This window comes from Tetrao urogallus (assembly GCF_951394365.1).
Source record: "Tetrao urogallus genome assembly, chromosome: 1".
Classification (NCBI taxonomy): Eukaryota; Metazoa; Chordata; class Aves; order Galliformes; family Phasianidae; genus Tetrao; species Tetrao urogallus.
Window position 1 is genome coordinate 117,699,167 of NC_136813.1, and position 14,418 is coordinate 117,713,584.

Genomic DNA, 14,418 nt, shown 5'->3' on the forward strand with positions numbered 1-14,418 from the left:
AATTAGGGTACTGGAAGGAAGCCTTTAAAAGCACCGTAGAATGACTTTATGCATAGCATTGTTTCTTAAATCTTCTGTTACAGAGTTTCAGATAGCTATAACATATCACATATTACATCTGTGGGAAGATGCATGGAAATGCTGCGACTTTCAGAATTCTGTTCTCAACGTTTTTGGGGCGTAATGGGGAGACATAAGAGAAGTAGCAGGAAACTGGGGGACTGTAGGTGGAGACTGATCTGTGGCTCATTTGGTTTATGGGTAGACTTTCTTCTCAGTTTTGCAACTGTTGGTCTATGCTAGGTAACTCCAAATTGCATCATTGGATATGTGAAAATTGTCAGGGGTCCGTATTAAAGTTGATGATCCACTAAGTTATGTATGAATTATGGTACTTGGAAATCATAGGCTTAAAAAGGCTCTTTTGTATAAACAGTAACAGGATTACAGGCTGGGGGTGGGGGAAAAAGGGAAGAGCAAGATAAGAAGTGGATCTTCTGAGTAGTAAACCTTCATCTAAAACGTGTCCATCTCCATTTCATTTTTCTTGTAGGTCTTGCCTGGATAGAAGGAACACAAGATGGATTTGAATTAACTTAAAATGTGGATTTGAAGTGCAAAAAAATCTTCTGACTTCCTAAGTGAATTAAGCTAAAATGGAGCTAAGGCCACTTCCATTCTGAGTGCAGTGATTAATAAATCCCTTGAAGGCAGAAGCACTAATAGATCGTAGTGTTTCTTTCTTCTTAGCCTTGTATCTTCTGGCTTAGAAATCTCAGTTCTTTCTTGATAAGCATTTCACTTATTCGTATCTCTCTACCTAAGGAATAAAGTAAAAGTTGAGTGGTCTGATATGGAAAAATCAGCACAGTGAAGTTGCCTTACCCCTTCTGATTTACTGGATGTTAAATAACAAGTTATAGGGAGGCAGTAGCTGGAAGTGCGCAGAGAGGTTTGAGAGAGAGAGGACGTAAATTGATGTGTTGCTGAAGTGTAATTGTTCTGACTGAATCTCTTAACTGTAACTTAAAGGAACCATGACGACCTCAGGAAAAGAGAATTTCCGACTGAAGAGCTACAAGAACAAATCCCTGAATCCTGATGAAATGCGTCGCAGGCGAGAGGAAGAGGGTCTTCAGCTGCGTAAGCAAAAGAGAGAGGAGCAGGTACTGTACTACAGCTGTCATAAATGTAACAGTTGTCTTGTACTGTCATTAGTTCTTTGCTTCTCTGAAGCCTCTTGGTTGTTGCCCTGCTAAATTCCCAGTCCATCTGAAATCTGTAATTTGCAGACTTTACTGCCTTTTCTTTGGTTAGTACAAGACTCAGTGAGTGCTCATCATTCACTCAAGTGTGAGATTGGCAGCTTGGCAGTAAAGGTGGTTGCGACAGAGCTGTCTCTCCTTGCACTGAAGGAATTATTTATTTTTTGCTAGCTGAGTTGTGGTTGCTCTCATCTTTAAGGAGTGATGAAATAGGTTGAAGAAAACATGGCAGCGTAGAAGTGTGTCCAACCAGATCCTTTTAAGTTGCAGTAATGATTTTACTGGGGGAAGAATAAATTGATCTAATTCTTCTCAGTGTTCTGTCTTTAATTTTCAGTTAATATATGAATCTACAAAAGTTTATGCCCTAGCAGAGCAAGCAAGGGTGGATTATTGTATATTGTGCACAAAATATTTGAGGAGAATGTTTGGAAGCAAAGCTCCCCTAGCTGTTCATGTCTGGCTAGTACTTACTACCATGTTCACATTGTGAAGTGGTGGATTCTCTCCAGGTTTAACAGGGAAACAGCAGCAGAGATGAGGCATGGTGAAAGCAGTCTTCTGATAAAAACGTGTAGCATTGAGCAGTCCTTCCTTTTACTCTTAGTTATGTTCATTAGAAGCTTTAAGAGACTGGCTCCAACAAAGTTAGAATGAAGCTTAGTTTCATCCATGTTGAGTTAAATCAAAGCTAGTAACATGCTTGAGCTTGGTATAGCAGGTTAAATCTTTAATCTGTTCTACTTAACGTCCTTTTCACAGTGTCAACACTAGATAGTTTCAAGAAAGAATTCTGAGAGTGAATTGGAATTGTTTTGTTTTCCTCAGAAGCAGCAGGCAGTACTTCCAGATGAGAGTACGAAATGTCATCAGTGTTATCTGTAAAGCTGCTACTTAATTAGGAAAATGATGAGTCATTTTAGAAATCTGTCTTATCTGTGCCTCTGACCTCCCTTGCACCTGATTACCACAGGTTGGCTAAATAAAGGGTAGTAGTATTTCCTTAAGGCAAACTGTTATTCCTACCTACAGTGTAATGGAAGTGAAGCTGCAACGTCTTTTCTTTTGTTCCTTTATTGTTACAATTTCAGACCTAATGTCCAGTTACAAAAGTATAAAAGTATATATGTATTTGGTGCACTGGTCACGAGGATGTCAGTGAGATGCTTGACTAGCAGTGAGAATGCCAGAGTTAGCATTGCATCTCCTGGTTAGAGCTGTTGATTTATGTGAAGAAACCTATTTTACTCTTTGACTTGACAATTTCCATTTGTATTCATTCTTAAAATACATTCTTATTCCTTGTTTTATTGTCTTAGCATTGCATTTTCAGCCCCTACAGAGAAGACTCATTTAACCTTTTACTAAAGTTTGCTTGTTTTTTTTTTTTTTTTTAAAAAAGCTAAACCACTCTACAAAAACAGTGTCAAGTTCCTGAATTTTCACACAAATTATCAGCATATGAATTTTGGCACAGGATTGTGTTTCAGCAGGGTGTGAAGAGCTTGGGTGAGCGCTTTGGAGGGTAGCCTAGAAGGAGCAGCGCTCCACAGGGATGCCTGTCAGTGAACTGGATTTGATGTGGACTTAACAGCTTTGCATGCTGTTTCCTTCCAGATTTCTCTGGAGAACAGCATAACAGCAGGTTGATGTCGGGGCACTGTCTTGGCTGTCCTCTGTAGTGGTACAAATCTGACATGGTGCAGTGCTGGAGTCATTAGGGAACTTGACATGCCAAGCAGCACACTCTAACCCTTCTCATCACTGCTGTTGTTTCTTGCAGTGAGATCGCTAGCTCAAGGGAGAAACTGTAGTCTCTGTAGCTCTCCTAATAACATCTCAAACTGGCTACCTCCTTTATGCGATAGCGTCCAAATTTTGTTCATCCCAGTTTCTTAAACCATTCTTAAGTGATTATCCCCCAAAGTCCACTCTGCCACAGTAACTTAGTTATTCCAGTCTCGGTAAGTATTCCATCAGGGATCTGTTATACACAGGAATTTGTTGTGTCTTTGAGCCCCTGCTCATCTTGGGGAAGGGAGGAAAGCAATTGTCTGGAAGCTAGAGGTAGCTGATAGATGGAGTGTGAGCAGTAGAGTGAAGACATTTCAGAAATGTCAAATGAATATTCCAGCACACAGCCATGTTCATTTCATCTGTTACTAAACTGTGCCTGTTTACTGTCCAGAGGAGTCACAGTGTCAGTATTCTAGCTTTTCTCAGGAGATGCTAATTATCATTTTTCTTGCAGTCTGATATGGCGTGTGAGATATGTATGTTGGCTCTTGATTCTGTAGTGCTTTTATTAAATGCTTTTTTCTCTTTAGTTATTTAAACGCCGAAATGTCGCAACAGCTGAAGAGGAAGCGGAGGAGGAAGTAATGTCTGATGGTGGCTTCCATGAGGCTCAAATGAACAACATGGAAATGACTTCTGTAAGTGTTGAGGAAGAAATATTGTTTGTTGAAACTGAGCGGGCCTGTCACAGTGAGTTTAAGGGATCAGAATTGCAGAAAATGGCATTCAAAGAGCATTCAGACAACTCTCAAACACATGTTTCAGTGAAGTGACCGGAAACAGATTATGGGAGAAAAACTTTATGGGAGTAAAGATTAAATAAAAAGAGACTGGCTGAAAGTCTGTTAATAAATTTTCAAGTAATAAAATTTTAACCAGGGTGTTGGAAACATAACTAAACCTGCCTAGCTATCTGCAAGTGTCCTTGAACTCCATTCCAAGCTGGAATTTTATCCCATGGGAAAGCTTTCTTCTGATGGAAATTAGGCTTTTCTGCATTCTCACCGTTTCTTTATAATGCTCCTGTATGTGGAAAGGAAAACGTATGGAACTCCAGCTATAGCAGAGAGAATAAATTAAAATACAATCTTCACAGAGTCCTAAAGTCTGACCATTGATCTTCATGCTTGTTCTTGTGTTCAGAGTATATTTTTGAAGGAAATCAGACTACTTTTAATTTTTTAATTTTTACTGATGGTTAGGCAATGAAAATTACTCATTATATATAAATATAACAACCCTATAAACAACGTTAAAGTTAACTAATGGAAAATAGGTTATTCTTCAAGGTAGTCCTAAAACATCAGATGAATCCTAAATACTGTTTAATTCTTTGTGTAGAACTTTATATGAAATAAAGGGACAGTGAAAAGTAAGGAAAGCCTATCTTATACATACAGGTTACTATTTTAAGTATTAATTTGAGTGTCTTAAGAGTTAGTACTGAAAAAGAAGGATCTAAAAAGTGGTGCATGTTTTGATTCCCTTTTATTGGTTCTGGTGACAAAAATCTAGACTGCCTGCATTTTGTTACTGAGAGCACAAGTACAGACAGTGTAAATATTTCAGCACTATTGTCTGTTTTCCTATTTATTGAGGATTTGGATCTGACCACTGTAATGTTTTAGATCCAAAAGAGAGGAAAAAAATACAACATCATTTAGATGTCTTTTCATGGATTTAGGTTAGTCAAATCAAACAATGTCAGATTTTCCCTGTCATGAAAAAACGTTACTGATTAGTTTAGCCATATTACTGGAAACTGTCTGTATTGTGAGAAAATAAATGCTATATTTGATTATGATAACAAGCATTAGGTTTGTCAGTGCTTAAAAAGAAAAAAAGTTCTTGTATATTTTGTTATAAGAGTAACCTAAAACATAGATGTTGCAGGTGTCTAAACAACACCTTAATCAGTATTCTTGTGTAACTGTAATTGCTATTCTAATTTAAGCTTTAACCTTTTGTTAAAGCTGACAATTTTATAGTTATTTTATAGGATGGGAGATAGGAAAAAAAGGAGAGAAAATACCTGTGAGAGTTTCTGAAGACAATTTTTTTATCATAGCTTAAAAAAATTCTGAATTTTGTCTTCTAGGAAAAAGACAATACTTAAGATGCACAGCTACATAAGCAGAATCAGTGATGACCCAGTTGCTGTTATTCTTATCTGACTTTTTGCTCTATAAGGGTAAAATATTGACACAGTTTTAGCAAGTATTATAAACGTTCCCCAATAACTCTCAATTTTCTTTTCCTCTTGCTCTCTGCCACTCTTGTTCTGTCTCCCCCCACCTGAATACTAGAGTGCTGTTATCACCTCTGATATGATCGAGATGATTTTCTCCAATAGTCCAGAACAGCAGCTGTCAGCTACTCAGAAATTCCGAAAGCTTCTTTCTAAAGGTAAGGGCTGAATTTTCTTCTAGAAAAATCTTGGATGGTCCTTGGCATGTATTTTGACTTTAACAGCAGCATAAATCAAGTTCCATGTGGAAATTTCTGGTCCAAGCAGAATTGTCTTGCAGCGTGCCAACTAGGTGTATCTAACAGTCAATTCTGTTTGTGAAACCTGGACAGCTTTTAATGATGTAGGTGCAATTTCTGATATGTAATGTACATTTAAGCATTTTAGTCAGCGTCTCCATGGCTCACAAATTATTCTTTCTTTTTGGAAGTTGAGCTGTGTGCATATGTGCACCGAGGTGACTTTGCAGATCTTCTGCTGTCAAGTTTTTATACTCAGGTTAATGAGTGCATTAATGTTAAATCGTGTTACAGCAATACTTCAGAATTTAAAATTGAGTCTTCCTTTTGATGAATTCACTGCCTTTTAGTGGAAAAGGTAGACAAAGAAGTATAACAGAAAATAAGACTCTCAGAAAAATCAGCATTTCATTGGGTATTACTTTGGTGCTGTTATTTTAGGAAATTCCCCCAACAAATAAATGAATGTGTCTTAACTTTCCATTTTGTTTTAAATAGAACCAAATCCTCCAATAGATGAAGTCATAAGCACACCAGGCGTGGTGGCAAGATTTGTGGAGTTCCTCAAACGGAAAGAAAACTGCACATTACAGGTATACAAACATAAATGTATCTAGCTTTCTGTATTATGAAGCTTTTGGTGATGCAAATAAGACAGAAAATGTCATCACTTTTTTTTTTTTTGTGAGCTGTGCTTTTCTCTTTCTTTATAAGGATAAGACATTTATTTTACCTATTTTACTATGAAGGCTTCTTAATAATAAGCTCAATTGCTAGGCCTAGGAGAGAATGAGAGAAATCTGAGTTTTGTTGGGTGGTGTTTAACATGGGATGTTTACCTGGACTTCTCTGTATAACAAAAACAGTTTGAAAGGTGGCCTTAAAGGATGAAAAGCTATTAAACTTAACTGTACTGTTTGTCAACTTTTGTACTAAACTGAAACTGAAGACTGTTTTCAGTGTTCAGAATTATTACATAAAGTTTTGATTAAATTCTAAGAGGTTTAGAATTAGAGTTGAACATTAAGAAAAAACAAAACAGAGAAACCCTGAAACTTGCTTGCTTTGGTTGGAAGAACTAAATCATATCTGCTACAATTTCAATTAATGTGTTTTGGACTTAGTCCTTAGAATTAAATCTTTTCGCTAGCTATCCTTTGCCTGGCGATCTTTCTTCTGGGCTAGTATAAGGTGGAAGGAAGTTGATCTCATAATGGAAGAAAATGTTAATAATTAATGGCTAAATGTGATATATAAGCTAAATTGATGTTCCTTCATAGTATGTAATGCAATAATTCGTTAATGCCTTGTGAAATCCAAAATTTGGTGCATGGAAATATGCAAAAAGGACTTTTTCCTTGTCGTAGGGAAAAGACAGAATTTATTGGAATTACTTTCCAAATTGAGGCCAGTAAAATTGCAAACATCTGCTAGCTGTATGTTTTGAGCAGTATATGCACAGTAACTAAGAGCGTGTTTCAGATTTAGCCAGGTTGTTGGTTCTGAACTCCAATGGAAAGGTTTTAAGCAATCTCTATTTAAAAAAAAAAAAAAAAAAAAAAAAAAAAAAAAAAAAAAAAAGGATGCCTTTATTATTTACAGGATTTCTAGCATGGAAGCCAAAGATAAAGAGAAAAATTGAATAATGTTTGGTGGACAGAAGATGAGGAAGGGAAAATGAAGCTGGAGGATATTTCTCTAGTTTAAAATATTTTAAAAGTAATTGTAAGCTGAGTCAAATTCTTCTGCCCTTACTGGTACAACATGCATTTTGTTGACTTTTTTAATGTGCAAAGAACATCAAAGAAGCACTTTATGTTGAAATGTGTAGGTTTGACCTAAAGAGTTTATAACAAAGCTGTGAAAATATATTCTTCTTCTTCTTACCAAATCTATCTCATTGTTTTCTCAGCTCACAGTCTGTAGGTGTAGGTTTTTATTCTGTCCAGTTTAATGTTCTTTTATTCTGTCCTTGTTGCCAGTGATGTGGCATGAGCAAAAATTTTGGACATTCCATTCTAGGTATTCCTGACTTCAGACTAGTTGTAGAAGGAAGGCACTTTCAGCTCATTCAGGAAATGCTGAATTTTTTTTTTGCCCAGATATTACTTGTATGATGGATTGAATGTGGAAGCTACTCTGTGTTGGTGAACATGAAATTGTATGTCTTTATTCTGTAGGTTTCTACTGTATTGTTAGCGGAATATCCAGTAAAAAATGAATTACTAATATCAGTGATAGGAAGGCCATATTTGTCTGGAATTGCCCTGTACACATTTTTTAAGTGATTTTCAGGTTTAAAAAAGCTGCACTCTTCCCTATGATCATTTAAACCATACACAAATAACTAAATTTTTCTTACGTGATGATGACAAAAATCTTCAAGAATATACCAAACAAATACACCAAACAAATACTAAGATGAGCCTTTTAATTTTTTTTCTTTAACAGACAAAAGATAGTAAATGTGTGACAAAAGTAGGATTTGAGAAGCCACAGTGAATCTGATCTTGCTGCTGTATGAAATTTTTGCAAATTCTGAGTTCATGTTGTCATGATAACTTTTAACTCTGATTCTTGCTTTTCAGCTTCTGTTTTAATTAATAGCTTTATCTTCACCAGTTCTTTCTATTTTTACAACACATTGTCATTGTTTTTCATCTGACACAGGAGGCTCCGGGTGAACTTTCTTCTGTATTTTGTTTTTCCAGTTTGAAGCTGCCTGGGTGCTGACAAATATTGCCTCGGGGAATTCCCTTCAGACTCGAATAGTGATCCAAGCAGGAGCTGTTCCCATCTTCATAGAGCTGCTTAGTTCAGAGTTTGAAGATGTACAGGAACAGGTAAAGATTAAGAATGGTGGTTTTGTTTTTTTTAACATAAAAGTTCAAGGCTATTCTATAAGAAAGTCTTGTGACTTTAGAGGAAGTGTAGTGTCTGGCAGTTCAGCATAAGTCTTTTTCTCCCTAGTATGTGTTAGGGTGCAAGTACTGTTTTTCGGTTGTTCTGGAAATGATATGTTTAACCACAGCCAAGGTGGTAGTGTGTTTTGATCTTTAGTGAATTAATACTTATCTGCTTGCTGAGGAATTCAAGAAACCTTGTTTTAAAAAAAAATACTTCAGAGGTGGAAAGTCTTCAGGATTCTCCTGAAGATAAAGCATGCGTGGAAATTATAGGTTGTTCTCTAAAAATAAAGGAAAAGGAAGCAAAAGTGCGATCAAGAGTGCTGTAGGTCTGTTGGATGTTGAATTAAAGAGATAGGGAAGTAATGTTACTTACTAAGCTGGTTTTTATAAATGATGAAGTAGAAGAGTAAAAGCAGTCTCTGTCCATAAATTCTACTTGAATGCCTTTCTTACAAGCAAATTAATATTCTTTAAGGCCCAGAGAGATCAGTGTAAAGCACAGACCAAACATTAGATTCATACAGACTCAGTAATTTCTGCTCCAGGGCAGTAAGTTGTGTTTGAACAAAGTTGTATTTTAAAAAGATGTCTGGTCTTGCTTTGAAGGCTTAGGATGGTAAAATATCAATCATACTAATGCACGTTTTCTGTAATGCATAATCCTAACTTTAATGTGTGTACCTCTACTATACAAATTTGATTTGCTTTGGGCGCCCAGGTGTTAGCTCTTGTTTCACTGTCTACTCAGTAAGCTCTCTTTTTTTTTTTTCTTATAGTTAATTACAGATGATAGCTTAATCTTTTCTTGAGCAAATGAAATTGAACTCTGAATTCTTACTATGGATATTTCTTTAGCTTTTTAAATTTTCTTGGTGATCCTTTTCTGAACGCTTCTTTGTTTCAATAACTTTTTGTGATGGTGAAATAACAAGTAGTACTGTTCCAGCAATGCTGTTTGCAGAGGTAGTACCCAATACTCATTTCTACTTGATTCTTCCCTGCGTGAATATTCAAGATGTCTTTGAGGACTCTTTTCCACAGAAGCTTGCTGAGAGCTCAAGTTAAGCTGATTATCCAATATGATTCGTTGTTCTTTTCAGAGTCACTGACTTCCAGGGCTCAGTTCTCCATCCTGTAAGTGTGCCCTCTATTCTCTCTCCTAGATGTCTGACCTTGCATTTGGCTGTATTGAGATGCATGATTGGAGGAGTCCAACTCATAAGCATTGAATCGCTTTATGTAACTTACCTTTCTATCTTATAGCTGGCACAGAATGAGCCACTCGTATTTAAGACTGTGTAATGTTTTCCACAAGAAAGACATTTCTTCAAGTTGCTTGTAGCTTTCCACTCTGCAACTTTCCATTTTCAGTGGCCTCTCTCATGCTGAATAATTTTGGCAAAGGCTTTTTAAGAGAGTTTGGGTGCCTCAGAAAATTGTATTCAAGGATATAAGTTTTTTTTTTAATTTGAGGAAATGAGTCTATTTTTTAAGAAATTAGAAATGTGATATTAATCTTGCCAAAATAGCAGAGAGATGCCATGTTGTGCCCATGTAAAAATCTATCCAGACTCAGCTATATGATGTCCAAACTGCTTTTTAGAGTTTGTTTTTTGGAGGAGGTTGAAATTGACGGCATTATCTTCTGAATTCATCTACCACTTCTGAGGTGCTATTCCTGAAGGATAATTGGTACACTAAAGGTAGTAAGGGATACTGCATTATTTTACAGCCCACGACCTCCTATGTAAGAGTGAACTTTTTTATTAGGTTGTTAGGTCATTCTTGGTAATGTTCAGAGAAGTGTGCAGGAAGAACCAGCCTGCTTTAAAAGGAGTTGTGCTGCTTTCAGCCCCTGTGTGTGAATTAACAGAGGAGCTAAGAGATCACAGATAAGCAGTTTATCTGTATTCTACCTGCTTCGCCTCCAGTAAACTGCTGGCAGGTTAAATTCATACTGGAGTCATGTAGACTTGATTGTAGCCACTGGAAAATGCATTTATGTACAGTGTGTCCATGATTTGTCTGTTATCAGCAAGTCTGTAACTACCAGTGGCAAATTGTTTTGTGGTAAGCTATGCTATGTAGGAAAGTATATCACAGTGATGTTACGTAATGTGCTGCGGGTGTAGAAGTTGCAACTTTCTGACTGCTCACTTTGAGTTTAATGCAGGCCAGCTTGACTTTTTTTTTTTCTGGCAGCTTTTAAGAAGAAAAATGAATGCTTCACTGTAATATCTAATAAAAATAGAAGGCATTAAGCACATAAATGTTAGCTGTCATACTTCTATATTACAGGGTTGCTTTAAGTACACAATTAGAGTATTTATCCAAATGACTCTCATCTTGTTCAGCATATTGTTGTCCTAGTTAGAAATCAGTGGGTAGTGAAGGAGGCTTTTAATTATCACACTAGGGCACTGTTTGTTGAAGTTGGTTCATATTGTAGTGAATGGAAGAAAAGCAGAGATTCATATTAAGGTTGTTGTAGGCTTGAGGTAAAAGCATCTACTCTTAGAGTCTAATGCTGAAAAATTGATCTGTTTTTTGTAAGTGGGGTACTTGTTCGTTTTTTTTTTTTTGTTTTTTTTTTTTGAATTCTCAATGTGAGTTATTGCATTTTGTTTTGTAGTTGTAGGCAATGCATATTTGAACATATTCGATTCCAAGTATCGGGCTGAAATTCGGCTATTGCAGGATATTTAATCATTTTAGCCATAAGTTTTCTCCTCTGTAATTCTCCTCTGGTGATTTGTATCTTTTCACAGTAGTACTGTGAAGATTATTATTTTGCAAGCAACTCTTTCTGCAGTTGCAACAAATTGTAACTTCCCAAGAAAATACAGAAAATCGTGTGTAGAGCACGTAGGCCAGAATCTAGCCATACTAACATAACATAGAGTGTAAAAGAGAAAAAGTAACATTGAAGGTTGTGTTACGTAGATCATTCTTTGTGCTAAGTGGTGTAGTAATTTTGTGGAAGGAAATGTAAGTAGTAATATAATTTTGAGTATATATCATAGTATAAATTGAAAATCATTCATATTTTTTATTTCAATTTGACATACTGGCTAATCATTATACAGTTTTTGTCTTAAACTTTTTATTTAAATCTTCTCATATTAGTGACTCAGGAACACGTACCAGTTTACGTTATGATTCTTTCAGCAGTTCTTTCTTTTGAGCCTGTCTTAATCTAATGTATTGGACTTTTTTTTGCGTATGCAAGTTTTTGGTGTGGTACTAAATGGTTGATTTTATAGGAGACTGAGGATCTTCATTGAACAATGTGTATTTTAATGAAATTGTATCTTGTCTTTTTCCAAGATGTTTCCCATTAAGCTAAGTCGGCTGAAATTTAATTATCCTATCCCTTAACTCTGTTGTTTCATTTTCACACAAGCACACGATTGTAGGGGTTGAGAGGGACCTCTAGAGATCATCAAATTCAAGCCTCCTGCCAAAGCAGGCTCCTTACAGCAGGCTGCGCATGTAGGCATCCATGCAGGTCTTGAATTTCATTTCCAGAAAAGAAGAATCCACAACCTCTCTGGGCACCCTGTTCCAGTGCTCTGTCATCCTCCTTGTGAAGAAGTTCTTAACACGTTTGTGCAGAAATTCCTGTGCTTCAGTTTGTAGCCATTTCTCCTTGTCTTATCACCATATACTGCTGCAAAGAGTCTGGCTTCATCCGTTTGTACCTTAGATATTTATAGATGTTGATTAGATCCCCTCTCAGTCATCTTTTCTCAGGGCTGAACAAACCCAGGTAGCTCAGCCTTTCCTCACAGGAGAGGTGCTCCAGGCCCTTTATCATCTTTGTGACCCTCTGTTGGACTGTTTCCAGGAGATCCCTGTCTTTTTTGTACTGGGGAGCCCAGAACTGGATACAGTACTTCAGGTGAGGCCTGACCAGAGCAGAATAGAAAGGGAGGATCACCTCCCTTGACTTCTGGTCACGCTTTTTTTTGATACACCCCCAGGATGCCATTGGCCTTCTTGGCCATCAGGGCACACTGCTGGCTCATCGCTAACCTGTTGTTCGCTAGGACACCCGGGTCCCTCTCTGCGGAGCTCCTCTCCAGTGGGTTATCCCCCAGCCTGTACTGGTATGTGTGGTAGATGCAAGACTGCACTTAAACCTCATGTGGTTCCTCTCTGCCCAACACTCCAGGCTATCCAGGTCTCGCTCAATGGCAGCACAGTCTTCTGGTGTGTCAGCCATTCCTACCAGCTTTTGCTTTGTATATCAGCCTTTCTCAGGTATTTCCTGGTAATTAGTGATCTGAAACCATGTTACATCTTTTTTTTTTCCCCACTGAAGAAATTGAAATTGTGACAGAGGCTGCATCTCCATTATTTATAAAAAAAAATTATTGATTACATCTTTGTACCTCCCTGCTTTTCTCAACTTCTGTTATACAGTTATTTAAATTTAGTTAATGGCAAATGTTCTAACCTTCTTCTGCTTCTCCCATTTTTTTCCTTCCAAAACGCATCTTGAAAATTAGAAAAGCCATCCTGAAATTATTTATGTTGAGGGATTTCATCAAGGCCCTGTAGAAATGATTAACATTGATTTAGCTTCAGCAATGTTTTAGCTGCAGTTCTATCCTGTGTGCGCTGCAGTATTTAAAACCTGGCTGTTATTTTGAATTTTCTGGATATGCATAGAATTTCCTTCAAAAACTGGGCAAATTTCTACGTTCCAGGTTTAAAACCTGCATATCTCACAGTTACAGATGTGTCATTCTGCTCTGTATCTGAAGGGTAGCCGGTGGCAGGAACATACATTTGTTGCCCTGTTCTCTCCTTTGCAGATGTTTCCAACTGCATAACAGAAGTTGAGAAAAACAGGGAGAACAGAGATGTAATCAATAATTTTTTATAAATAGTGGAGATGTAGCCTCTGTCACAATTTCAGTTTCTTCGGTTGGAAAAAAAGATGTGAAATGGTTTCAGATTAATTCCAGCTAAAGCAACAATTTGTTTTTCCCTCAGTGTTCTTCCATTCCTGTCTGTATTGCTGTTAAAACAGCATTTATTTAACAGAAGTGACCTATGAATCTGGTATCTACTGTCTGTTCTCTGGCTTATACGTCAGCACCCCCTGCTAACTTAGGTCCTTATATTCAAAATGAGGGCAAGAAAAACCAGCAATCCAGTCGAGGCATGAGTATGAAATACTTTCTCTGTCTGGTTGGAAGAGATGCTAGTAATAAAGTTGGAACAACCTGGCTGCTGAAAGGAAGGTTTCTTCTGTGTTGGAATGTAATAGAAATCATCTCTAGGGATTCCTCCCTCAGGTATCCCTCCTTGTGTCCACTAGTCCAATTGTGTATGTATGCAGGGCTAATTTTTGCTGCCTTCATCCCAGCGTTAGATGTGTTTCGCAAGTCAACATCTGAAAGTGGAAAAAGTGTGGATTCTTAATTCAGAATGTTTCTGTTCCACAGAGAGGTACAAACTTAATGCGCTATTGGTGGTTGGCTTATGGCTTGATTTAAATATTCAAATATTTATGGCTGAGAGCTATCAAAGTCCAGAGGAAAGTGGAAGAGTTGTCAAAAAGCATATGTATTATTCACAGAATGCATCGTATAGATCAACATTACTCTATAAAACCAGCATTGTACTGTTATTGACTATTAACATTGTCCAGTATTGCATGTGAAACTTCTAGAGTTTAATAACAGGTAAAATAAAGCGGAGACTTGCAAAAACCCATGTTTGATCATTAGCAGTATATGGAAATTTATGCAGCTCTGTAAAAATATACATTTGTCAGTTGACATGCACCATTTGTATTTTCAGTTTATACACAACTTGATATTGGTTAAAAATGTATAGACCTTAAAGTTATAGGTTCTTTTCAATCTCTGAGTTTTGGTGCAAATAAAGTTTTGAAAATAATTTTATTTTTTCAAACTTGATATTTTAAATAGTAAACTCTTGAGATT

The 14,418-nt window shown here is 36.9% G+C and overlaps 1 protein-coding gene across 1 annotated transcript in view; it reads left to right on the top strand.

The window, feature by feature from the left end:
- Nucleotides 1-1,037: 1,037 nt before the first annotated feature.
- Nucleotides 1,038-14,418, top strand: part of KPNA1 (karyopherin subunit alpha 1) — a gene marked incomplete at both ends in the record, with an annotated part of 37,707 nt that continues 24,326 nt past the window's right edge. Inside the window, 5 exons of the mRNA XM_079549304.1 lie at nt 1,038-1,166; nt 3,593-3,700; nt 5,369-5,468; nt 6,048-6,142; nt 8,261-8,392. Coding sequence (XP_079405430.1) covers nt 1,038-1,166; nt 3,593-3,700; nt 5,369-5,468; nt 6,048-6,142; nt 8,261-8,392 — 564 coding nt within the window. The remainder of the gene's footprint in view (nt 1,167-3,592; nt 3,701-5,368; nt 5,469-6,047; nt 6,143-8,260; nt 8,393-14,418) is intronic.